This window comes from Mus caroli, chromosome X (genome assembly GCF_900094665.2).
Source record: "Mus caroli chromosome X, CAROLI_EIJ_v1.1, whole genome shotgun sequence".
Taxonomy (NCBI): Eukaryota; Metazoa; Chordata; class Mammalia; order Rodentia; family Muridae; genus Mus; species Mus caroli.
Window position 1 is genome coordinate 123,227,356 of NC_034589.1, and position 13,577 is coordinate 123,240,932.

General features: G+C 44.8%; 1 protein-coding gene across 5 annotated transcripts in view; it reads left to right on the forward strand.

Annotated features, from left to right (window-relative positions):
* The window catches only part of Drp2 (dystrophin related protein 2), an 82,799-nt gene that overhangs the window by 41,909 nt on the left and 27,313 nt on the right, over window positions 1-13,577 (forward strand). For 4 of the 5 annotated variants that reach the window (XM_029473351.1, XM_029473349.1, XM_029473350.1 and 1 more), the window contains 6 exons: window positions 273-338; window positions 612-677; window positions 1,487-1,630; window positions 3,288-3,525; window positions 6,026-6,146; window positions 6,436-7,907. In XM_029473351.1, coding sequence (XP_029329211.1) covers window positions 273-338; window positions 612-677; window positions 1,487-1,630; window positions 3,288-3,525; window positions 6,026-6,146; window positions 6,436-6,560 — 760 coding nt within the window. In that variant the 3' untranslated portion in view covers window positions 6,561-7,907. Of the gene's footprint in view, window positions 1-272; window positions 339-611; window positions 678-1,486; window positions 1,631-3,287; window positions 3,526-6,025; window positions 6,147-6,435; window positions 7,908-13,577 lie in introns of those variants that run through there. The other variant, XR_003835710.1, reaches the window with a different exon arrangement.

Here is a 13,577-nt window from a genome sequence, read left to right on the forward strand (position 1 = left end):
AGTAGCTGAGCAGAGGCCCAGGTGACCTTATCCAGCTCACCTATCTGCTGGGAAGGGGCTGAGTCACAGATGAGCTGGACAATGTTCCCAGGTGAAAACCACCAGCGACAGGGCGGGTCAGCTTAAGTCTGACCTAGATTCTGGCCTGAGCGATAGGGTAGGATCCACTCTCTGTATCTTGTTAGCATCCTGGCAATGGAGTGGGGAGGGTCGGGGAGGAGAGGGGCTTTCAGTTGCTTTTGGTCCTCTGAATCTCTGATGCTTTCTTCCAGACCTGCTTCTTCCCCGATGTTGCCACACGCTGACACACACTCTCGAATTGAACATTTTGCCAGCAGGTACCACTGCCTTTCAGTGGGAGTGGGGACTATACGAAGAACAAGGAGAAGTGGGTGGGAACTGTGGAAAGTCCAAGGACAGGGAGAATTAGAATGAGCCAGGGGAGGTTCGAAGTGGAATGTACCATGGCCAACAAGGCCCAATCGTTAGTGATGGTAAGTGTGGGGCAGCTTCCTAAGCCAGTGATCCTATTGTGCCATTGGAGTGCTGGGGATGGAAGCAGACCCCACATCCTGCATTCTCTCCTATTATGTATGGCTCTGTCTTTCTAGGCTTGCTGAGATGGAAAGTCAAAATTGTTCCTTTTTTAATGACAGCCTGTCCCCGGATGATAGCATGTGAGTTTCCACAGCTGCTAATTTTCCAGAAATAGCTGTTCTTGGGATCCTTCTGCCACTGTTTGGGGATGGTATCACATCAAGAGAATGGGAGGATGGTGGTTAGGGTCCTTGATTCCCTGAGGCAGGAAGGCTGCTTCCTGAAGACAGTGTTTAGGAAAAGAAGCAATTTCTCATCTGTCAACTGAGCTATCTACCAAGGCCCCTTCACATCACATGATATCATCTTTCCATGCCCAACTTCGAAGAAAGAGAAAAAGAAAAAAAAAAAGGCTCCTGTCTAAAGGAGCCTTTCATCTTGTGCTCCAGATAGAAAACCCCATTAATGCTGCAGAAACCCTAAGAGAAAACAGAGACGACGCAAATATGGCCTAAGGGAGGTCTGGTGCCATAGGACAGAGAGGGAGTCCTTGCCTCTGTAAGAGAGATTCCTTGCCTGTAAAGAAGGTCTAGGAACTGCTGACATGGACAAACAGTCTGGTCCTAACTGGGACCAGATCCTTCTGGAAGGTGAGAAAGGAAAGACACGTAGAGAGGGAAACAGCATGGAAGGGAAGGTGATTGTCTCATTATACTCGAGAAAACCCCAGAAACCTTAACATCCTGGAAATATCTCCCAGTCCTCTCTCAGACATTCTTTCAACATCCCAAAGCCTGAACTTGATGCCTGGCTTTCTTTATGTGACTGCAAAGTGAATGGGCCAGTATACATTTCCTGGGGTCTGAGCTGGGATCTGAGAATCGGCTCCCTGACTTGTTTCTGTGTTCAGCACCTGGTCACCTCCCTTACTCTGCCTACACCCATGCAGTGATGAGGACCAGTACCTGTTGCGGCACTCCAGCCCCATCACAGACCGAGAGCCGGCCTTTGGACAGCAGGTTCCATGCAGCATGGCCACAGAAAGCAAGGGGGAGCTAGAGAAGATCCTGGCCCATTTAGAAGATGAGAACCGGTAGGTATGGTCATGTTGTAAATTAGTGTGGGTGCCAGAGGCTGCCAGCTTGAGCTTTAACCTTGACACTTGATGTGCTATGTAACCTGAATCAAGTCACTTACAACTTATGAGCTTCCGTTTTCTCAGCTGTTTAATAGGGGTAATAATGAGGCCAACTTGCCAGGCTTCCTTTGAAGACCAAATGAGATCAAGCATAGAATGTGTCAGTCCTTATAGTAAGGGTTAATCAAGGTTGATTCTTCTAATAATTGTTTGAGTCCTCGTAATATAACCCTGACTTTTCTGAGTACCTGTTAGATACACGTAGAGAGAACACTAGAAAAATGCAGCTGAGAATACAACCTGTTCTTGCTCTCAAAACAAAACAAAACAAAACTTTCTGCAGTAAAACTAGAAAGAACTACTTGCTACTGAGTGAAATTATCCCGGGGTGTGTGTGTGTGTGTGTGTGTGTGTGTGTGTGTGTGTGACCCTACATCCAGCATTTCCAAAGCAGAAGAGACAGAGTGCCACATATGGTATCAGTCTCCACAGAAGTAGAGGTAGCTGCATAGGCCTGACAGGAGTTGAAAGCAGAATCTCTAAGGGTAGTGCACTTCAAGCATGAGTGTACACAGGAGTCAATGGCAAAGCTTGGAAAAAAATGCAAGTCCTCACCTCACTCCTGGGAGTAGAGGGCCCGGGTTTCAATTCCTAACCAGCTGTCGGGGATATTAGTATCACTGGTCTCCACACCACCCTTGGCATGGCAAGTCTTAGAACAATGTTCCTCGGGTGCTGGGGTGCAGGTGAGGATCAGTGTGCAAAGTGTGTGTCACCAGTCCTGGAAAGATAAATGCACAAACATACAGTAAGCTTTTAGAAACTTTCCCAGCAAACGACACTGTCCGGAGAAAGCACGCCATGAGTGTAAGTCCATCACATTGAATAGGAGAGCAATCCATTTAAGCGTTATTGAACTTGGAGGGCAGGGCACTGTAGTGGTGTGAACTGTGGACTAGTTGTGAACATTAGGACAAACTATCGTTATACAATGGAGTGAACTATGATCAAAAGCCTGGTTTCTCCAGGGAAGGTCAGAGAACCGCCACATTGAAGCAGCAGAGAGCAAGCTCTGGGAAATGCTGGAAAGAACACCATTCTCTTCGCCTAAACAACAGAAAGTGATAATCCCTGAATTTGGGGTGTCTCCTTGATGACTCATTATGAATATTCAAAACAGGTCCAGTTGGAGGGCTAGAGAGAGCTAGACGGCAGGATAGGTGATCTCTTTATTTATGCTATGTCTTCGCTGAGAATCTAAAAATCTTTAAGTAGGATAATAGGTAAGCCATTGGCAGTAATGCCTCTTTTATTTGCAGAACATGTTCTTACCTGCTTTTGAAGGTCAAGATTAATCCCCAAAGCATCAAAGCCCTAAGACGTTTCTTCTGTGAAATGTCAGTTCACTGCTCTGAGGCTTCAGGATGGCAGTGTAAATGTCATGCAGGCTGGAGAGGAAGTGGCCGTGGCCATTTCAAGCCGAGTGTCTCCAGGGGTTGGGTTGGGTGATCACAGAGACCTCCTCACACATGAGAAAGAGGGAACCCATGGAAACTGGATAGCTAGTTGACTCCGTTAAAGCCTTAGGTCTTGGCGTCTATGTCCATGGCAGGATTCTCCAGGGAGAGTTGAGGCGCCTGAAATGGCAGCACGAGGAGGCAGCCGAGGCACCTACCCTGGCTGAGGGCTCTGCTGAAGCCACCCCAGACCACCGCAATGAAGAACTTCTGGCTGAAGCCAGGATCCTGCGGCAGCACAAAAGCCGCCTGGAGACGCGCATGCAGATCCTTGAAGACCACAACAAGCAGCTAGAGTCTCAGCTGCAACGCCTGAGGGAGCTGCTCCTGCAGGTGAGGCTGGAGTCACAGAACCAGGGCAGCTCCCTGGGTCTGGAGGAGGGCACAAAGAGCTGGGGTTGGAGCAGAGAGAAAGAGAAAGTGCCACTTGGCTGTGGCAGTCAGGCGACTTCTTGGGAAGAGCTGACTGGCAATTGGGATGAAGGGAGGAAGAAGGAGGTGGGCAGAATGGGTACATCCTTAACTAGCCCGCTTCCCATTCACTTCCATACTGCCTCTGTGTGTCACTCTCAAGCTACCTATTGGACTTTTAAGGACTTAAGGAGACTCTATTTCACAGCCCAATGGAATTTGGTATTAAAAGAACAAACTTCAAAAACCAACTGAAACCAAAGGGACTCAGTGTAGCAGCAAGCATGAGGACCTGAGCTGCATCTGCAGAGACCATGGGCTTTGTTTGTTTGTTTGTTTGTTTGTTTGTTTGTTTGTTTTAAGCCCACTGTGGTGACACACATTTGGAATTTCTGTACCCAGGACATGGACTTCTGGGGCTTGCTGGCCAGCCTAGCCTACTTGGTGAATTCCAGGCCCATGAAAGACCCTGTCTCTCAAAACAAAGCAATGAAAACAGAAAAGAAAGGTGAACACCACCTAAGGATTGACACCAAGGCGGTTCTCTAGCCTCCACACGCATGCCCATACGTTTACACGTCAGTGCACACAAATGTACGCACATTTGTGCACATGTAGATACCAACCCACAATCCAAAATGTGGCATTTTTAGATTTAGACATGTTTGGCAAGAGAAATATTTTTACAATAAAGGGCTCTTTTGTTGTAATTTGCCCTTTTTGTCTCTGGGAGGTCAGGCAGCTCTGGGGTCAGACAGCCTGGGCTTGAATATAGTGACTGTGGAGGCTCAGAGAGTTATTTAACCTTATTTGGCCCCAGTTCCTTTATCTGTAAAACAGAGGTAATGATAATACCAGCTTTAAATCTAAAAAACAAAACAAAACAGCGGACGTGGAGAGATGGCTCACGTGAAGTGAAGACTGCTCATCCAGACGACCAGAGTTCGGTTGCCCAGCACTGTGTAGGTCAGTGCACAACCATGAGTAACTCCAGGGGTAAGGAGTCCGGCACCTTTTCTGGCCTCCAGAAGTACCCATACACATGTGACATACACTCACAGATATCCCACATAAAAATAAAAATAAATCTATTTTAAAAGGGGCTAGCAAGGTGGCTCTGCTGCCTCAGTCCTTGCCACGCAGGCTTGACAACCTGAATTCAATATCTGGGACCCACATACAGGTGGAAAGAGAGAGCCAACTCCATGAAGTTGTCTTGTGACCTACACATCTGCTCTATAGCATAAATGCACCTGCACGTAACACACATGTACACACAGTAATAATAATAAGTAAACACTTTAAAAAGTAACAGTACCAACATCATAGGATTGTAACCATCCTAAAATCAAATAATATATGTGCAGCATTCAGCAAGATACCAGGAATATAGCACATAATCAGATAATCACAATTATCTGTCGTTGTCATCATATGCATCTGACAGTGTCCTCATTCTCCTTATTATCCAAGGAACAGCCCTTTTCCTTTCTTAACTGATTTTGGGGGGCTGAGGGTGAGACAGGGTTTCTCTGCGTAGCCCTGGCTGTCCTGGAACTCACTCTGTAGTCCAGGCTGGCCTCAAACTCAGAAATCTGCCTGCCTCTGCCTCCCAAGTGCTGGGATTAAGGGAGTGCGCCATTGCTGCCCGGTTTAACTGATTTTTGGTTTCTTGGTTTTTTGGTTTTTCAAGACAGGGTTTCTCTGTGCAGCCCTGGCTGTCCTGGAACTCACTCTGTAGACCAGGCTGTCCTTGAACTCAGAAATCCACCTGCCTCTGCCTCCCAAGTGCTGGGATTAAAGGCATGCGCCACCACTGCCCGGCTTAACTAATTTTTAAATTCACATTCAAAATACTATTTTCATCCTGGCCGTTGTGCATCTGTATCGCCATGTTTTGTTCTCATCTGTTCTCCTCCCCATTGCCCTTCTCTGTGCCCCTCCCCCTCCAGTTCCCATCCTTCTCTCCCAGTCAGCACCCCCATTCTGCTCTCTTATGGCATGTGTGTCATTGGCCCCTTTATTTCCAGGGATAATCTCTAATGAATTCCTGGAGTTCTCTAACATCTGCTATGCCATGAGGATCAGGTGTGCAACGATGAAACCCCAGAAAAAAAATCAGGCTCTAAGTAGCCTAATTGTAGTTAAAATGGTAGCAAAAGACCCTTAGGTGCTGTGCCACTCTTACAAGGACCAGGAGCCTTTGGCTTGTGTTGTTAAAACAAGAATTTAATCGATAGTTGAACAATCTAAAGGATTTCATAAAGGGGGAAAGCTGTGTTTATGGCACTGTGAAAAGCTTCTTAAAGACCCAGGGCAAAAGGGTGGGCACAGAGTCTCTAAGGTTCCGTTTTAAGTTCAGGGATCTAAGAATGAGGCCATGAAGACAAAGCCACTTAAATCACTTCGTCCCTCTTGCTAGCCACCCAGTGAATCAGATGGCAATGGCTCTGCAGGCTCCTCCCTAGCTTCCTCTCCACGCCAGTCAGAAGGCAGTCATCCCCGGGAGAAGGGACAGACTACTCCAGACACTGAGGTTGCAGGTAAGTTCCCCCATGGGATCTCCAGCCATTTCTCCTTCCCAAAGTTTTACTAGAGCTAGGGCTAGGGTTGTGTATAATTGATCTGTTGACTGGTTCTCTCATATGCTTCTTCTACAAATGTCTAGTGAGTGTCTCTCCTCCATACTACTCATTTGAATGGGAGGGTATGAGTACTCGGAATCCACTGTTCAGCTAATAGAAGCCTACCTCAGCCTACCTCAGCCTCTTGCCTTCCTTCTTATAAAGGAAATCTCAAAATATCTTTCCAAATCTCTCTCTTCTAACTTAGATGATGTGGGGTCAAAGAGTCAGGATGTCAGCCTATGCTTAGAAGACATCATGGAGAAGCTCCGCCATGCCTTCCCCAGTGTGCGAAGCTCTGATGTGACTGCAAACACTCTGCTGGCCTCTTGATGGAGTCAGCGCCCCATCCTGTAGCTCATAGTCCTTTCCCCATTCTTGTCAATGCCTTCCTTCCCTTAACCTTTGCCCAAACTTTCCAGGAACCACTGGCCCCACGTTCCTCAGCCAGAGATGTTTGGACCTGGGGCAGCAGCAGAGATCTAATGGTATGTGAGATGTGGTGGGGGAAGAGGGGAGGAGAGGTGTGTTTCCTCTGACTCTAGAAATGTACCAAATAATCCTTAAGATTGAGCTTGTCCCTCAATGTTATTCTGCTCTTGCAGCCCAGACAAAGGCACTTGTCACCCAGATAAGGAGCAGAAAGTTACCTTGCAGAGCTAAGCAGTGCCCACTGGTCCCTTTCACTTCTTCATGGAATCATAGAAGTGAAAGACTAATGGCCCCAAGGTCCTGAATTATTGATTCCCCCAAGGGTTATTCCTACCCTCTGGCTCAACTGAAAGAGACAAATGGTTATGGCTGAGATACTCCTCCAAAGTGCCCCTTGGGAAGTCTGGGCAGTTTATGTCCCATTAATTCAGCTCCGGAGCATAGTTCTTACCTCTCATTCTATCTACATGGTGTTTTCCTCCCGTGTCTTTGATTTATCCTGCCACAGTACATACCAGAGCTTCTCTGGTGAAGGAACAATTCACTGTAGATATGCTTCCACCCGATATTTGGAAACATTAAAGAAATACTTGTTTCTTTATATCCCCTCTCCCCATGCTCCTGTTTCCTGATGGTCTTGGCATCCCAAGAGACTCATTGAGATGCTCTGGAAGCCCATCTGAAGCCACTCTTTTTGGTTTTCTGAGTCTATCCTCACTGATCTGCTAGCAGGAATGGCAGCTTCTTCAAAGAGTGCTCTCTCTCTCTCTCTCTCTCTCTCTCTCTCTCTCTCTCTCTCTCTCTCTCAAAAGAAACAGAAACCCTCTATTCTAGGGGAGTATGGGCCTGACGCTGTCCAGGATATAACCATGTGATAGCATAGGTTGGACTGGGTGAGATGGCTGATTGGCCCCAGATATTCACTGGAAAGTTCCAACTGACCAGCCTGAATAATGATCCCTGCTTCAAAGCTACTAGACTTGAATCAGAAAACTGGCCACATTCCACCCAAGATGGAATAGCAGCAAGGTCTTCCTGCGCATAAAACTGTTGCTAACACTGAAAGGTGAACCCAGTCCTCAAAATGAGTTAACTTTTCCTAGGCTGTATATACTCTGACTCCTCTGTCCAGCAACTGTTCAAAATAGAGTGTGGATGTGAAAAGAGTGGCTTAGGGAACGTGGAGCAGAGACAGAGTGCATTTACACTACTTTTTACCAAGGAGAGCTTTCACCCCAGAGCCTTGCAATGGACTAAATTTTGAGTTTATGTATGTATGTATATATATATATATATATACATATATATATATACATATATATATACATATATATACATATATATATAACATAATTCTACATATATACTGTACATCAGTGCTCTCCCAGCCTTACTCACATATTAAATTCTAATAGTTCTTAAAGAATTAGTGTCCTGCCTTGCTCTTTGTTAGCCTTAGTCTCTTGCAGAAAGATGAAGGAAGGCATCCTGGCTGTGCCCTTAGGATGCTTTTCTCTACACTGATATTTGAGGTAAATTGACCTTTAGACCAATGCAAGGAAGATCTAGCCACAGAGACATCTAACAGGGAGAGGCATTCTGTTCTCTTCACTAAGTTCAGACTTTGTTCCACTGAGACTTGGGCCTTGGGTAAAAATGTCTTACCACCCTTAAACAATGATTCAGAAACCAAAATAGAGCACACCCAAGCTCTACCCACTCTACAAAAAGGAAGGACAAAGGGCATATATTAGCCTTTGCCAGGCTAAGGCATAGAATGCATCCTATGCCCCTTATTAGGTCCTAAGGTCTGAATCATGGCCTTATAGAATGCAGTGGTTCTCACCAGTCAGGAGAGAGGGAGAGGTTTATAGAGTTCTGTGTTATAAACCAAGCCACAGCAAACACATGGAACTGCTAGGAATCTAGATTGATCTGTTCCAGAGAGGTAGAGCAGTAGCTTGGCTCCAAAAGCCTGGATTGCATTCTCCCCAACCAAGCCACAGATTCAAGGGTCAAATTTCATGCCTGGAGGTCTCTTGGAAGTACTGGGTATCTGCTTATATTGTGAGCATTTAAAGGCTAGCATCAAACACAGAACTGAGTCATAAGTCAGAATAAGGCATCTTTGTAGGAGCCTAGAATGTGGGCAGGATTCAGACAAATTTGTTGTGGAACAGAGGACTCAGAAACTATGAAGTATGTGCCTCCCTATGCCTGAGGAGCACAGACACTATTAAACAATCTGAGGGACCTGTTTAAAACCTCTACTTGAGCTCTGAGGCCACCTAGGTCTGTGACAATTTTATTACAACTGACTTGGTAGAAAAGATGTTGATCTTGTTATGTAGGATTTGTGCTGGATGTAGACCGAAGCAGCAGGTCAAGATTGAAGTCTCACTAAAGGAGTCACCGGCATTTTGCCATCTTGTGCTTACCTGTAATGCCCTCCAAATGAATCTATTGCTTAGGGATCCAGTAGTAGTCACTGCTCCATATGTAGGCAAGTTGCCTGCAGTGATGAAAATGGCTCCTTGGACGGTGTGAATTCACACAGGTTGAATTTAGTAAAATGTGTTCTATGTTACTGGGTATGTGGTATGCTGAAGCTCTTGTGTAATGTATAGCCATAGAGTTGAAGGTAGTGAAGGAGTTGCTGGATTAGAGCCTAAGGAAAACCTTTCGACTTATGAGATAGCATCCATGGTGAGGAATGTGTATACTGGATTTGTTATCAAATAGTGTAGGCAATTTATTCTGGACAGCTTTGATGGAGAACAATAAGCCAGTGAGAGGGTAGCTGTGCTTTCGGCTCAAGCAGCGTGGCTTCACATTGATTGGCAATTGTTAGGGAAGGCTGACTGGCTGAAGACATAAGGCTGTGGTATGTAGTTCCATAGAGTTTTCTACCCAGGAAGACATGTGCCCTTCTCTTCAAAAAGCAAGGGTGAGAATCAAGGTTCTCAATGTTTCTCACAAGGCCCAGGCTCAGGCAGTACTTCATAGTGGAGAAACCTGATTGAGATTTCAGGTGCTTTACGAACTGCTCTGGCAGGCCACAATAGTCAAAGAACAAATCAAGGAGCAAGGCAGAGGCAAAGCCTGGGAGATTTTTTTTTTTTTTACCACCCGATTAATTTTAAGGACTACCATTCCTTCCTGGGGTATGTGTTTTTTAAGGGTTTGGGGGTTCAGTCCCCAGCTTCAGACTAGAGCATTTGTTTGAAAGCAACATTTTCAGCGGCAGAGTTGTGGACTATTTTCTGTTATTAATTACATCCAACTTCCTTTGGTACTTTGACAAATAACCAATGAAGTTAGGAACGGTCCTGGGAGAGAACCTAAGGTGTTGCCCTAAGGCTGTGAAAGTTTAGCTCCTCGGCTAGATAGCCCAATCTGTGGGCCTCCCTGCAGAAACCTGGGACTTGGGACAAAGAAATACTTCAGCAATTCCTCACTGTTTTAACACTTGTGACTGTGGAGAGGGGAAAAGTCAAAGCCAGGGCTCCTCTCCCAGTGTCCTCCTCCTCCTTTAGCTGCCATTTTTGGAAGGAGACCTGCTGAATTTCCTTGCTCTTCCCAAGGCAGTATTAAAGGCAGACTGAAGTCTGCTGTGCTGCTTGCTGGCTGCAAGAACACATCACAAGGACAAAAATCAGGAGATTGGGGAGGTGTCAAGGGTGGCATGCAAATGTAGAAAAGTTTGGGATAAAGGGGGCTAGGAGCAAATGGGTTAACTTCAGTTGCCACTCACTGTGGTGCTTTTCCCACTTTATCCTTGAATTCTGCTTTGAAGAATAAATTTGTATTTGTTTACTTTGGGTCCTCTGGTTATTCTCTCCGATCATGACATTCGGCCCTCTTCCAATATTTTGGAGTGGACAGAAAAGAGCATAGGTCAAGAAGCCACAGAAATACTGCCAAACAGTTAAGCTCTGTCCTTTACACTGAAATGTGGAGAATGAATATATATATATATATATATATATGCATTAAAATATCCCCATGAACTGGTGGCAATAATTTTATTTACTGCCATTTCATGCCAAAATAAATCTCTGTCAGTCCTTCATCTGCACCTTGACATTCTTTGACAGTTCATTGCAATAGTGTCCAGTACAAATGTGAATCAAATCCATAGTTAAAAAATTTTTAAAGCATGTCAAAGAAGTAAAAATAAATTGGGGCAATTATGTTTAATATTTTAGCCCACCAAACAAATACTATCCTTCCAGCTATTCATTTACAGTTAATAATATTAATTTAAACACTTGTTGGGAATATTCTATGTTTTTGCTGAGTCTTTGGAATTGTCAAAAATGTCAGCTTGTGATACAACAAGATACCCAGATCTATACAGTTAATTACAGAGACACAACCATAATGGAATATTGCTATAAGCTCCTGTCTTAGTCAGGGTTTCTATTCCTGAACAAACATCAGGACCAAGAAGCAAGTTGGGGAGGAAAGGGTTTATTCAGCTTACACTTCCATACTGCTGTTCATTACCAAAGGAAGTCAGGACTGGAACTCAAGCAGGTCAGGAAGCAGGAGCTGATGCAGAGGCCATGGAGGGATGTTCTTTACTGGCTTGCTTACCCTGGCTTGCTCAGCCTGCTTTCTTATAGAACCTAGGACTACCAGCCCAGAGATGGTCCCACCCACAAGGGGCCTTTCCCCTCGATCACTAATTGAGAAGATGCCTTACGGCTGGATCTCGTGGAGGCATTTCCTCAACTGAAGCTCCTTTCTCTGTAATAACTCCAGGTGTGTCAAGTTGACACAAAACTAGCCAGTACAGCTCCCCAGGTCCTTTTGTCTCAACGAATGATGCGCAAATGAAAGGGATCAGATGATGTGTAAGGTGGTATACCTCCGGTTGCTGAGTTCCCAATGCTATATTGTAGCTAAGCAGGCCTATGGCCTATAGCAGGAGTCCAGAAGCAGAAAGCTCTCCACCCTCTAAGAATGAGGACGACAGAGGAGACACTGCATCATGGTAGCCTCCGTAGATAGGAAGGCAAGTAAACAGTTTTGTAGTCACTTTTACAAGTCACTTCATGTACTCTGGAAAAGGCACAAGGTGCTCCACCAAGACCTGAGCCAGCTGGCCACTGAGCTTTATTCATGGCCCAGGCAGCAGGTGTTAAGATTTCAGGGTACCCAGCACCAAGTACTTCTATAGAAATTCATCATATAATGTTTATTTACAGACACATCAATCATGGGTAGCTATATGTTAGGCATGGCTAGCAGATACCCTATTAGAGACCACAGGACTATAATGTCTAATAATTAGCAAGCTGTGTCATCGTTTGGAGGTTAATTATGGGATGGATCCCTGGATATGGCAGTCTCTAGATGGTCCATCCTTTTGTCTCAGCTCCAAACTTTGTCTCTGTAACTCCTTCCATGGGTGTTTTGTTCCCAATTCTAAGAAGGGGCACAGTGTCCACACTTTGGTCTTCATTCTTCTTGAGTTTCATGAGTTTAGCAAATTGTATCTCATATCTTGGGTATCCTAAGTTTTAGGCTAATATCCACTTATCAGTGAATACATATTGTGTGAGTTCCTTTTTGATTGTGTTACCTCACTCAAGATGATGCCCTCCAGGTCCAACCATTTGGCTATGAATTTCATAAATTCATTCTTTTTAATAGCTGAGTAGTACTCCATTGTGTAAATGTACCACATTTTCTGTATCCCTTCCTCTGTTGAGGGACATCTGGGTTCTTTCCAGCTTCTGGCTCTTATAAATAAGGCTGCTATGAACATAGTGGAGCATGTGTCCTTCTTACCGGTTGGGACATCTTCTGGATATATGCCCAGGAGAGGTATTGTGGGATCCTCCGGTAGTACTATGTCCAATTTTCTGAGGAACCGCCAGACTGATTTCCAGAGTGGTTGTACAAGCTTGCAATCCCACCAACAATGGAGGAGTGTTCCTCTTTCTCCACATCCTCACCAGCATCTGCTGTCACCTGAATTTTTGATCTTAGCCATTCTGACTGGTGTGAGATGGAATCTCAGAGTTGTATTGATTTGCATTTCCCTAATGATTAAGGATGCTGTTGCTCTCCCAATGTTACATAGGTTTGCTTCCTTCAAAAGGACAGAGGCTCTTTTGTAACCCAAGGACTCTTTTAATAGATTAATGGCATCTTGTGTCATTTTCTATCAAAAAGTGCTACAGGCTGGAGAGATGGCTCAGTGGTTAAGAGCACTGACTGCTCTTCCAGAGGTCCTGAGTTCAATTCCCAGCAACCAAATGGTGGCTCACAACCATCTGATGCCCTCTTCTGGTGTCTCTGAAGACAACTACAGTGTACTCATATAAGTAAAATAAATTAAAATTTTCTTTTTAAAAGAAGAGAAAGTGTTACATTGTGAATGTGTGTACACACGTTTTTATATTTAAACCATTACCAACCTCCACTATACCTACAGGAAGTAACATGTGGGGCTTTTGAGTGGTGATTAAGTCACGAAGGCCTGAGTAATACCCTTTATAGCAGAGACCTGGAGGATTTTTTTTTGCTCCTTCTTCCATGAAAGAGATGCTTAGAAGTCATGATCTGTAAACCAGGTTTAATGCCATCTGGGATCGGACCACATCTGTTGATGCCTTAATATTACATTTCTCATCCTTCAGGAGTCGGGGCAATAAATTAGTTTTACTTATAAATTAAGAAAACTATGGTATTTTTGTTTTGGTGGCCTAAATGGATCAGGGTAGAGTTTACTGTTGTGTTCTAATGATTCTTCTAGAGCAATGGGGGTAGGAGGTTTAGCTTGGTGGCACAGTACTTGAGTTTGATTACAAGCACAGCCATTTGTTTAAAATAAACATTTCTTTTTCCTTAAAGCACACACACAAGAACACCATAATGACAGCTTTTAAAACCCCTTATGAAATG